Below are 12591 nucleotides of genomic sequence, written 5' to 3'. Positions count from 1 at the left end.
TGCAGCCCAGAGCTGCTTTCTCCCCGGTGGCTGCGGAGGAGGGGGTTCAGGAGCCTGCAGCCTCCTGGGGAAGGGGCTGTTTGTTCTTTTCTCTCTGGGGAAGCAACTCATTCAGACCTCCGCCCATGACTGAGCTGCTTCCAAGAGCTCTGAGCCGATCTCAGTGATATTGGCTTTTCCATCACGTTTAGGTGGACCACAGGAGAGTTCTGCTGCTGTTTTTCAGCTTTGCTTGCTTGTTTGCTAGGTTTTTTAAGGGCAGCTATTGATGCTGTTGGTGTCTGCCCACTTTGGAAGTCTTTAGCCTAGAGAGGGGCTGTGTCTCCTTCCTCCTGCTGGCCCGTCCCCCTCTCTGGACTGAGGTTACCTGCTAAAACAATGGTATGTGCTTTGACTCTTCTTGATATAAAAGGAATAGAATTACCTAACTGTTCTAGGGCAGTCCTTTGGGGAAACTAATCTTAGGCTTCTGTCCCGCTTAAGTTTTGTCTTTTTGTTAAACATTTATTTCTCTTATTTATTTGGCTGCGCTGGGTCTCAATTGGGGCACATGGGATCTTTGATCTTCACTGCGAAATGCGGGATCTTCAGCTACGGCATTGAGACTCTTAGCTGCATCACGTGGGATCTAGTTCCCTGACCAGAAATCGAACCTGGGCCCCCTGCATTGGGAGCTCTGAGTCTTAGCCACTGGCCCACCAGGGAAGCACCTGAAGTTGTGTTTTGACAACGCATCTTGGTCAGTGGTGCCAAGTCTTTACAGAAGGCAAGCTGGTGACTGAAATGCGGCGTGTGCTTTCTGCTATCTTTTCCCCTTTACCTTCCTTGCCTCTTCTCATGGGTTCTTATCATAACCTCGATTATCACTGCTCTTGTGAGCACTCCCTGTGTGCGTCTTTTTTTTCTCACTGCCACAATAGCAGCATGATTTGATCTTTCAAAATATACTTAAGTGTAGAAAAAGGGAGAACAAGTTTAAGTAAGTTCATCTCTCAGGAAACCTAGTGTTTTTTGTCTTGTGACTTCCAAGTGTAGAATTCCACCCTAAGACTGAGCCGTGCTTTGAATGTGACACAGAGCCTGTCTGAAACTTGACTTGGCCTATTTGTGAGCTTCTGCTGATGTTATTGCTGTTCTAAATGGAGGGAAACATTACAAAGTTTCCATGATTTGGAAGGTACGGTTGAACCTTGTTTAAAAAAAAAAAATCCCTGAAGGAACCCTAAAGTAACTGATAATGGTGTCTAATTTATATGTATTTATGTCTTTGTGTGTTTCTTTACCTGAGATCTGAACCCTTTGGGTTAAAAAGAACATGTCATAGGAAAGAAGTCTTACAAGCATCTGACAGCGATGACTCACCTTACCCCATGTCACCTCCTACTATCGTTGACAGGCTTAGCATGTTTTCTGTTTGAACCTGCCTGTTATTTGCCTTAATCTTTCCATTGTCTTACAGGACTACCAGCCAGACTCCCAGAAATCATGTTGGTAGGATCCCAGTCCTTCTCGCCTGGAGGGCCCAATGGGATCATCAGGAGCCAGTCCTTTGCGGGGTTCAGTGGCCTTCAGGAGCGGCGATCCAGGCAAGTCATGATGGTTCTCTCTTGGGACACAGCTTGAGAAGGATGCGAACCCTGATGCTCTGAACAAGGTCCGCGTCCATGTGGCCTGGTCAAAACACACACCTGTGCTGTTTTAATGTCTTTCATGAAAAAGATGTAATGTTCCCCAAATTTCTATCATTTAAGAATTGCTCCTGCAAAGGAGATGGCTGAAGATTTAGGACAAGCTAGCAATATGTGTGCGTAGCTCTCCCTACCCCCGCTCCACCCCCGCCCCATGTTTTTCAGATCTTTTGATACCTGTTGCTAAAGTGCCTCCAAACGTTTGAGCCCATTTATCCTCTAACCAGTAACAACAGATTTGCCTTTATCCACACATCTGCTGATACTGAGCATTTTCTAAAAATCTTTCTCAGTCTTTTAGATCATCCTTAATTGAGGTTAAATGTGTTTTCATAAGTTTACTTGTCTTTTGTCTATACTTTGGGAATAACCAGTTCATTTACATCCATTGCCTATTTTGAGGGTGTACATTTACATATTTTCTTACAGAATAGTAAAGGTTCTTTCTATACCCATTTCAGCACCATCTATGGTAGTCTTTTCCTGCCAATTTAAATTGTTCTTTTTTTCCTTTTCGCCTTTTGACCCCCTTGGCCCATTTCTCTTACCTACCCTTCAATCCCTGCCTCTGACAGCCACCAACTGGTTCTCTATATCTACAAACTTGGTGGTTTTTTTTTTTCTTTTAGATTGTACATTGATCTGACTCACTTCCTTACGTATTGATGCCCTCAAGGTCCTTCTATGTTGTCACAGATGGCAAGATTTCATTGTTGTTTATGGGTGAATAGTATTCCTTTTATTTTGTTGATGGTTTCCTTTGCTTTGTAGAAGCTTTTCGTTTTTTTGGTTTGATGTAGTCTTCCTTGTATATTTTTGCTTTGCTTGCTTTTGCTTTTGGTGTTTTATTCAAAAAGTCACAGCCAAGACCGGTGTCAAGGAGTTTACTGCCTGTGTTTTATTTTAGGAGTTTTATGGTTTCAGGTCTTACATTCAAGTCTTTAATCCATTTTGAGTTAACTTTTTTATATGGTGTAAGAGAAGGTCCAGTTTCATTCTTTTGAGTGTAGCTATCCAGTTTCTCCAGCACCATTTATTAAAGAGACTGTCTTTCCCCCATTGTATATTCTTGACTCCTCTGTCATAAATTAATTGACCATATATAGGAGGGTTTATTTCTGGATTCTCTGTTCATTGATTTATTTCCAGATCAATTCGTTGATCTCTACTGTATTCATTGTATTCATTGATCTCTATTCACTGGTCACAGTCTGACCCGTGCCAGACTGTTTTGATTACTGTAGCTTTATAATGAAGTTTGAATCACCCCATACCCCTTTTTGAAGCACATTTCCACTGTATTTGGGGGATTTGCATTGTATTTGTAATTGGGGGATTATTTTTGGTATGAAGTTATGCAGTGACTGCCTCTGCAGACTGACTCTGAGGAGCAGATGTCTGTCATTCAGACACAGGCTTGGGAAAGTTATTCTTCACTTTCCCCAGTGTCTCCTCTCATCTAAAACAGAACCTAGGGGAACTCAAGAAAGAAAAGACAGGTAGTGAAATAAGCAACATGGAATAAAGTTGGTCCTCAGGTTGTCTGATGTGATAAAGGTCTTGCATTCTTAGGGGGTTTATGTGTTCTGACATACATTGTCCCCTTTGGTACACACAGTGATGGCAGAGGGAGGTAACTAAGAATTAGCCTGGAAGGTGCCCACCTGCCACACTCAGAGGTCATGGCTTTCCACTTGACAGCTGGGTCAGTGAGTAGTCTGGCCTCTTAGCTTCCTAATCAGATCAGTAGTTTGGGGTTAAGTTACCATGTGTCCATCTTACCACTATAGGCTACCTCCCTGCCACTAATAGAGATTTTGAGTTTCATGTTATACCGAAACAAAATTTATTCCATAAAATAAAGCTTAAGGGGATTCCCTGGTGGTCCAATGGTTAGGACTCAGTGCTTTCACTGCTGAGACCTGGGTTCGATCCCTCATCAAGGAACTAAGATCCCGCAAGCCTCACAGTGCAGTCAATAAATAAATAAATAATCAATAAAACTTTTTAAAAAATCTATCCTCAGAGATACTGCAGGTTTGAATCCAGACCACCGCAATAAAGCAAATATCATAATAAAGTGGGTCACGTAAATTTTTTGGTTTTCCAGTGCATATAAAGGTTACATTTATACTACACTGTAGTCTATTAACTGTATAATAGCATTATGTCTAAAAAAAAAATGGACATACCATAATTAAATACTTTATTGGTAAAAAATGCTAACCATCATCTAACAACACAGGACTGCTGCACGTCTTCAATTTGTGAAAAAACACAGTATCTTTGAAGTGTAATAAAATAAGGTGTGCTTGCCTATAGAATTATTCCTTTGTCATGCTCTGACCCTCATTTAAGATGTATGCATTCACATCTCAGTTGAATTTGCCTTCTTTTTATGATTTTATTTATTTACGTTTGGCTGTACTGACCCTGCTGGTGTGCTTTCTCCAGTTGCAGTAGCAGGGGCTGATCTTTAGTTGCCGTGCTCAGGCGTTTCATTGCAGTGGCTTCTCTTGTTGTGGAGCATGGGCTCAAGGCATGGAGTATGGGCTTGGTTGCTCCTCAGCATGCAGTATCTTCCTGGATCAGGGATCGAACCCATGTCTCCTGCATTGGCAGGGAGACAGACTCTTTACCAATGAGCCACCAGGGAAGCCTCCCAGTCAAATTCAGTAGATGGATACACCTGATGCCACATAGTGAACATATTTTTTTAGCTGGATTATATCCTTCTGCCTGTTCATTATTTCTACCTAGAAGTGTGTGTCCTTGGTGTCCCATGAGGATTCAGTGATGTGACATGCTTTCATTCAGAGTGTACATTACCTACAGCCAGGCGTTGACTCTGGGTAGCCACTGCCCAGCCAAACTTCCAGATTTCAGCTGTTAAATCTAATACCACAAAACAAAATGTAGGATGGCTCAGATCTACTAATATGCAAGGGAATGTTGCCTCCCCAAAAGACACTAATGCAAACACAATCTGATTAAAAGGCATTTCTTTGATCAGATCACTTTGGCTGCCAGAAACTGAAGCCATTTCAGCTTTTCTTTTCTCTTTCCATAGATGTAACTCCTTCATTGAAAATTCCTCCGCTCTCAAGAAGCCTCAGGCCAAACTGAAGAAAATGCACAATTTAGGACACAAAAACAGCAGCCCTCCCAAAGAGCCTCAGCCTAAAAGGGTGGAAGAGGTCTACAGGGCTTTGAAAAATGGACTTGAGTAAGAACATCAAACCTAATGATACATTGAAACCTTTTTCCTTTCTAAAATCCTCAGGAGGGTCAGAAAAGCTAGTCTTATAAGATAATTTTAGAATGTCTATTTCTGTAGCATGATTGCACCGTAATTGAGGAAACCTTAAATGAGTCCGAAAGATAAGAACTCTGTCTGGTTTCCATCATAGCCAAACATTGAAAGAGATCTGAAAAAAGTAATATATTTATATTTAACTCAGCATTGGATTTCACTTCAGCAATGGTAGACAGGCATATCTGTTCTAGAGACTGCTAAAGAAGGGTTCTAAAACCTTCCCAAGTATATTATAGCAATGGTTTGTCCAGAATAAAACTTCCCTAGTGTGTGGTGATATGCATACAGTCAATGTCATGTGGAACTTAGATGGGATTCCGTGAGCCCAGACCCAAGACTGACTCCATAGTACTCACCCCTCCCTCTTCACTGGTTTTACTTTCCTGCACTGCCAGCCTCATGGGGTTCTCCTTTTAGACTATCTGGATAATATAAGAGGCAACTGCTAGAGCTTTCAAAATGTGGAGAGTTTGGAAAAATGCAGAGCCTTTCCCTCACCAGCTCTGCACTCCACAGAGTAAGGTTCAGGTTCTTAATCCCCCTGTTCAGGTCAGCATCAGCACTGATTCCACTCAGTGGTCATGGAGTTCACGATCACGTCTCTTATCTTTACAGTGAGTATCTGGAGGTTCACCAGACAGAGCTGGACAAGCTGACAACTCAGTTAAAAGATATGAGAAGAAATTCTCGCCTGGTAAGTACTAATCATTAAGATGTTAACGCAGTGGGGTTTTGGGGTGGGAGAGGAGGCGCTGCTAAGTAACTTGTCTTATTGGATGGGCATAGGATGAGGAAGAAGCTTCAAGAAAAGCAGATCCAACGGGCAAAGTACCATCTGCTTCCAGATGTGTATCTTAATGCTTTATTCTTAATATGTTCCAGTATTTTCCAAGCATATTTATGCAGACAAACTTTGTAATCAGGAAAAAAAAAATACTTTAAAAAAACTCCCTATACCCCTCCTCCCAAAAAATATAAGGAAATAAAAAGTTGGGATTTTCCTCTGGGAGATAGTGATGCCCAGGGAAGCCTGGCATGCTGCAGTTCATGGGGTCACAAAGAGTCAAACACAACTTAGCCACTGAACACCACCACCACCATATTTTTAGTGTTGGAATTTGGAGCCCAGAACTTTTGTTTTATCTCCAGTTTTTAAAAAGTAATAGGTGAGTGATATCAGAAAGGGGAAGGAAGCTCAAGAGGCCATTGTTAGGAGAAATCAGAGGAGTCCTTGAACCATTTTAACTACACATGGTATTGTTGGAGATTCTTACACATTTCCTCTATTCTGAATCTGTGAGGGCTTCTCTGCTCGAAGAGGTGTTTCTAATGATTTTAAATGATTCTGTTAAGTCCTAAATGATATGCCTTAATGTTCCAAGGCATCAGAAAGCCCGGGAAAACTCTACATACACAAGGTACAGATATCCATGAATAGCTGTTATCTTTTTTAAAAGATGTGCTAAAATGTATATTTTTGTCCTGAAAAGCCTGAAATATGCAGGCTTAGGGACTTCTCTAGTGGCTCAGTTGGTGAAGAATCTGCATGCAATGCAGGAGACCCAGGTTAGATCCCTGAGTTGGGAAGATCCCAGCCCACTCCAGTAGTCTTGCCTGGAGAAATCCATGGACAGAGAGGCTGGGTAGGGGTTAAATTCTTCACAGAAAGTTGAAGTTTTATATTCTAATGATATTGAAGGATAAAATGTTCCCATTTATATGGAACTCACTGTGGAGTGGCCTTCAGAGTGTTTGAATGTCCTTGACAGTCCTCAGCGGCAACAAATGTTCCTCTTTGGAGAACAATGGTGTGTGGATGGAGGAGCTTCCAGCGGGACCAAGTGTTCCATAACAACCCTTCTGATGGGGGCTGTGGGCTTAGTGTACTGATGCTCCTGTGATACTGTGACCGAGGAATAAACATGCTTTAAAGATAATTTGTGGAAAGCCTGTCACCACTCTCAAGGACTTTTCTTAAATATCAATTTTTATGTGTTTAAACAGGAAGCCAAGTCTTTTTTAACACATATATCACTGCTATTTTTCATGTTAACATTAAAAAAAATTTTTTAAGTGAAGAGGAATTTCTGTACCCCTCACTATGTAAGAGAGGAGAGCTCAAAGCAAGTGAACATTTTACAGCTCCCAGGGGGCAGTGAGGACTGGGCAGGGTTCTGGAGACACAGAATATAAATAAACACTAGTTCTTAAAAATATTCTTAGTGGTATTTAAAATAACCCAGATTTTTGCTCTTTTAAAGCAAATGTAAAAAGTCCAACAGAACATTTTGGGGTCGATCATTATTTCACTGATAATGCAGAAATGCGGACAAAATCCTTCGATTCATGTCAGTAATGGTTTTGAGAGAACTACGTTTTAACCCGGATACTCTTTTTTTTAAATTTCAGGGTGTGCTGTATGATCTAGACAAGGTAAGTTACTGTTCTGTGTTCAGGGCATTGCTGGGGGAAAAAACCATTCATCTTTGAGAAGTCAGCGATCTCCTCTTAGGTCCAGTTAAGGTCCTAGAGAAAGAGTTCATGCGTTTATCTAATGAGGATGATGTAAGTACTATGATCTACAGACACAATAGTGTGTTTAAGGTCACTTTTACAAAAATGCCACCTGGTTTCAGGGCTTCTCGGTGTGCTAGTAAGTTTAAGAATTTTCCAAGGGTTTAAAGGTCCATACCTGTGTTCTCTCTAAATGGGAACTATCATATTTCATTAAATGGAAGACATCTGTGATTGGAAAATACATCATTATCCTATGTGCCACTAGGAAAAAGAGTGATTCCAGGTAAACTGTGACACATTTCTTTCTTTTCACTTAAGTGTATTTTACATTTAGTGACAAACTCTCTTAGACCTATTTTAAATGTACATATTTTTTAAAGTTATACACAATGTTATCTCTTTCCATGCCTTTCTGTATATTTGAGACCTTTGATGCTGAATCCTAGTATAATCTGCAAATATTTTAAAGGGTAATTAAATTTAGTATTTATAACTCAAAGGGAAGAGGTGACATAACCAACTATGACTATCTTGAGGCAGGCACAGACAGCAGCAGTTGTAAAATGCACCCCAATTTCAGAAACCTTAAAATGGGGGTGAGTTCATCTTTGAACTGATAAAATGTCATTATGAAGGAATTTAAGTATACTCCAATATGATACTGTCCTGCCAGAAATCCAGGAAATTCAATTTGTTTGGCCTCCCTTGATGTTAAACATAAGGATTCTAAAAGCTAGCTCAAGTTCATCTTTCAGCGTGTGTCTTCAGTATTTTTTAAAAATACGGTCTAAGTTGATACTAGAGAATCTTTTAAAGTAGTAACAGAGATAGGAAGAAAGGGGAAATAGTTAACAATTTCTGGTATTTTTGAGTATGCGATAATAAAGATAGCCACACAGGGCTTTCCTGGTGGCTCAGTGGTAAAGAATCCACCGGCCAATGCAGGGGACACAAGTCCTATCCCTGGGATCCCTCCCTGGTCCAGAAACCCCCCACATGCAGTGGAGCAACTAAGCCTGTGCAGCACAGATGTTGAGCTTGTGCTCTAAAGCCTGGGAACTGCAACTACTGAAGCTTGAGCATCCTAGCACCCATGGTCTGCAATGAGACGCCACCGCAAGGAGCAGCCCTTGCACCACGACCAGAGAATAGCCCCCACTTACTGCAACGAGGGGAAAGTCCAGGCAGCAGCAAAGACCCAGCACAGCCAAAAATAAATAAAGTTGTAAAATAAAAACCTTTAATAAATAGCTACACGTGTCTAATCAGTGAAACTGTAAATGTCTGTACTTTTTCAAACTTCTTCTTTTAATTCCAGCAAATTAAAACGATCGAAAGATACATGAGACGCCTGGAGTTTCACATCAGTAAGGTAATTGACATTCCTCTTGTCTTTGCCTGTTTTTCAGTTCTGTCACTAATCAGTATACTTTTGGCCTGAACGTAGCATCTAGTCATGGAGAATTTCGTATCCAATTGATTCCTAGCCTGATTAGCAGTTAAATCCTCCAACAGTCAGTAAAGTTGGAGGGAAAAAATAAGAATGGAGAGCCTGATGATCCAGCACATTTTTCCCTCTGCTTCAGTTCAACAGATATTTAGTCAGTGTTTCCTATGCAGCGTGCCCAGTGACTAGTGTAGAATTCAGCCTCAGTGTGGTCTGGTCAGAGATAAGATTGCACCAGACTGACCCTACCAAAATCTTCACACTTGCTTAACTTTACACTTAGGTCCCACATATAACGGTTCCATATCCTTCCTTGATAAAGAAGGAACCCCCATAATCTTCTTTATCAAGGCCTATTAAAATACTTAACCACAGCTGCAGCATAGCTCCCTCAATCTTTCTCATGCTTACTCAAGTTTCTTCCACTCTTCTTCACATGGCTTGGTTTCCAAGTTCCTTTTCATCCTCATTGCTTCCCTCTGTGTACTCCAGTTTGTCAGGGTCCCTGATATCCAGCCCTGAACCCTACAAATAGTTGACTGATGGTCCCACCACCCTAGCATGGAGTGGGACCATCCCCCGTCATTCTGGATACTGTCGGCAATATTGGCATAACCTAGAAACAGTTTCCTTTTGAGGGCAGCTGAATCACACTATCAGCAATTCCTGTTATATGCACCCATCAGAGGCACCCACTCATCTTCCAAGTGTGGAGACTGGAGGTTTTAGCTGTTCTCTCTACTAGGAGTCAGAAGTCTCGGGTTTACTTCCATCTCTGCCACATACTCACTGGGCTGTGTCATCTAGGTGGACCTTAACTTCCCAGTCTGTGTAGTGAGCCTGGAGCTGCACGTAGTCGGTCTAGATGACCCGAAGCATCCTTTCCAGTTTAGAATTCTGTGATGATTTACATGTCTGTAAACGTGTGTATGGGATACTGCCTTTGTACATTCCTACTTTGAAAGATATTTATTACCTTGGTAAATCTGAAATTGCTCCTATTTCTGTTCAACTCAATAAGTAAAACAATGACATCCATTAGAAGATATTTATGTGGCAGGTGACCTTTGAAATTACTCTGTTTAGTTGGGAAAATAGCAAGAAAACAGAATTAGTATTAGGAAAAAATGTATTTATCCATCTCATATCCATCATTGTAAGACATAACAATCTTAGTGGTTATTAAAGGTTAGTAACCCCCTATCTGTGGCATCTTATGCATGGATGCCTAACAAATCCTAACAAGTTATATTCTATTGACTCCGTTTATTTGATGAGAGCCACTGCTAACTTACAGGACTTCCCTGTAGCTCAAACAGTAAAGAATCTGCTTGCAATGCAGGAGACCAGGGTTTGATCCCTAGGTTGGGAAGATCCTCTGGAGAAGGTTATGGCAATCCACTCCAGTATTCTTGCCTGGAGAATCTTGTGGACAGAGGAGCCTGGTAGGCTACAGTCTGTGGAGTCGCAAAGAGTCAGACACGACTGAGCGACTAACACACACACACACACACACACACACACACACACACACACACACTGCTAACTTATAGGTGAGACAAATTCTTGTCTACAGCTTCTGCTTAGGTGAGTGCAACGACCTAAATCCACCAACCCCAAAGGTAACTAAACCCCTGCTTAGTTATCCTTTATGTGAAAGATTAACTCCGTTTGGCTAGGATAGACTAATATTTAAATGACAATAAATATGTGTAACTGAATCACTTTGCTGTACACCTGAAACTAACATTGTTAATCAATGATACTCCAATATAAAATAAAAATTAAAAATAAATAAAAATAAAGTATTTAAAAAAAAAAGAAAACAAGAATAAACTATTCTTTAAATGCAAAGTAGTATACTAATCATTAAGGCTATACCAGTGGTCCAGTGAACAGTTTCCTTATTAAGAGGATTACAGTCTCAGCATCTTTGGGAAAGAGGCTGAAGGGCCAGTCCCTCAGGAGGCCACACAGATGAGGCAGCCAGGCCTGCATCAGAAGAGGTATCAGCTCCTGTGTTTCTTAAGTCTCCAGGGGACCAGGCACATCTGCACCATTTATTTAAATTTTCAAACTCCTCGCCCATCCCTAACCTACTAAATCAGCGGTCTCAGAGTGAGGCCTGGGCATCAACATTTTAACAAGCTCACCAACTGAGTCTTAGTTTGAATGTATGGAAACCACCCTCGATGCCAGTCACCAGCCAAAGGATCTTATCATCAGATATGCCACCATCCCTTGGGTCCTATACTTCCCTCTTATTCAGGGACAAATCCACCAACCCCAAAGATGAAAGACTGTTGTTCCTTACAGAGTTTTGACGATTCCTCTCAGAAAAGTGGAGTGAATTGTCAAAGAGCAGCAAAGAATCCTTTAACCAAGAGAATCATCTTCAGTCTCTCAACATTCATGTACTCAGCTAGGCATCACTGACATCTGTATAGAGAGAGAACTATGGAAAATTACACCATTAACAGTAGTAGTAGTAATGCTTTTTAGTGATTAGCCAAAAGTTTGCCTTCAGGACGAAAGGGGAATCTTACATGCTGAAATCCATCATATTCATCTCCACCTTCTTCTGAATCCACAGCTATAGCCTCCTTTTAGAAAGAACAAAGTTTGTACTGAAATGAAAAATTCAAGTAGTCCTAGGTAGATAACTGCCTCCCAGAACATAGAATATCTTGTGATATCATGCTTTTTAATCTGCATGAAAATTCCTATAGTTAACTGAGGTTGGTGTGTTGATAACTGAAAATATCACAAGAGACTGTAGAGATAAATATCTGGAAGAACTTTAGGTTTTCTCAGTGTAGGCACTATTGACATTTGGGGATAATTCCTTGCTGTAGGGGGCTGTCCTCTGTGATGTTTAGCAGCATCCCTGGCCTCTGCCCACTAGATGCTAGCAGCACCTCCCAGATGTGACACTGGAAAATGTCTCCAGATATTGCCAGATGTCCCTTGAATATCACAATCACCTTGGATTGATGGAGAATTACTGCCTGAGACGTATTAAGTGACTGTCAGGCTTATCTAATGAGTATGATGAATAACCACTTGCAAAGAGTATATTATTATTTAGAAGCCTAAGCATAGAGGTATTGCAGAGAAATGTTCATTTCATTCCTCCCATTTAGGTTTTTAATTGTGGTATAATTTACATGCCAAAAATGTCACAGTTCTTATGTTTAGTTTGATAAGTTTTGACAATCATGCTTCACTCTAATTTGAAAAATAACTTACCATTGTTTTCTGTCTTTTGTTGAGCCACGTCTTTACAAAAATCATTTTCCATAAATAGTCTCAAGTTCTTTTGAAAAAGAATTCTAAATCTGGATGTGTGACTATCACCTGGTGATGCTCTTAAAATAAAGTGATAATAGCCCAGTATATGCAAGGTCTTCACATCAGTGTGATACTGTACACACTCTTCCAGTGTTTGTTCGTTGTGTAAAAGACTCCTGTCCTCATTATCTAAACCTTATCTCACGCGGTCCACCAATGTTAAGTTCATTTTCATTCCATGCCATTTGAAAAGAAAACTCAGAGTAAAATCTGGTTTGAAATAGAAAATGGATCTTAGTGGCTGAAACAAAAATGATGGGTCTGTCTAGAAA

The 12591-nt window shown here is 40.7% G+C and overlaps 1 protein-coding gene across 3 annotated transcripts in view; it reads left to right on the top strand.

The window, feature by feature from the left end:
• FAM65B (family with sequence similarity 65 member B) overlaps nucleotides 1-12591 on the top strand; it is a 109546-nt gene that overhangs the window by 57113 nt on the left and 39842 nt on the right. For all 3 annotated transcript variants that reach the window (XM_005696773.3, XM_005696774.2, XM_018039210.1), the window contains exons 2-6: nucleotides 1460-1586; nucleotides 4759-4914; nucleotides 5620-5698; nucleotides 7414-7437; nucleotides 8840-8893. In XM_005696773.3, coding sequence (XP_005696830.1) covers nucleotides 1460-1586; nucleotides 4759-4914; nucleotides 5620-5698; nucleotides 7414-7437; nucleotides 8840-8893 — 440 coding nt within the window. The remainder of the gene's footprint in view (nucleotides 1-1459; nucleotides 1587-4758; nucleotides 4915-5619; nucleotides 5699-7413; nucleotides 7438-8839; nucleotides 8894-12591) is intronic.

The sequence above is a fragment of the Capra hircus genome, chromosome 23, assembly GCF_001704415.2.
Source record: "Capra hircus breed San Clemente chromosome 23, ASM170441v1, whole genome shotgun sequence".
Classification (NCBI taxonomy): domain Eukaryota; kingdom Metazoa; phylum Chordata; class Mammalia; order Artiodactyla; family Bovidae; genus Capra; species Capra hircus.
The sequence above is the reverse complement of the archived record's forward strand: the minus strand, read 5'-3'. Positions and strand labels throughout refer to the sequence as shown.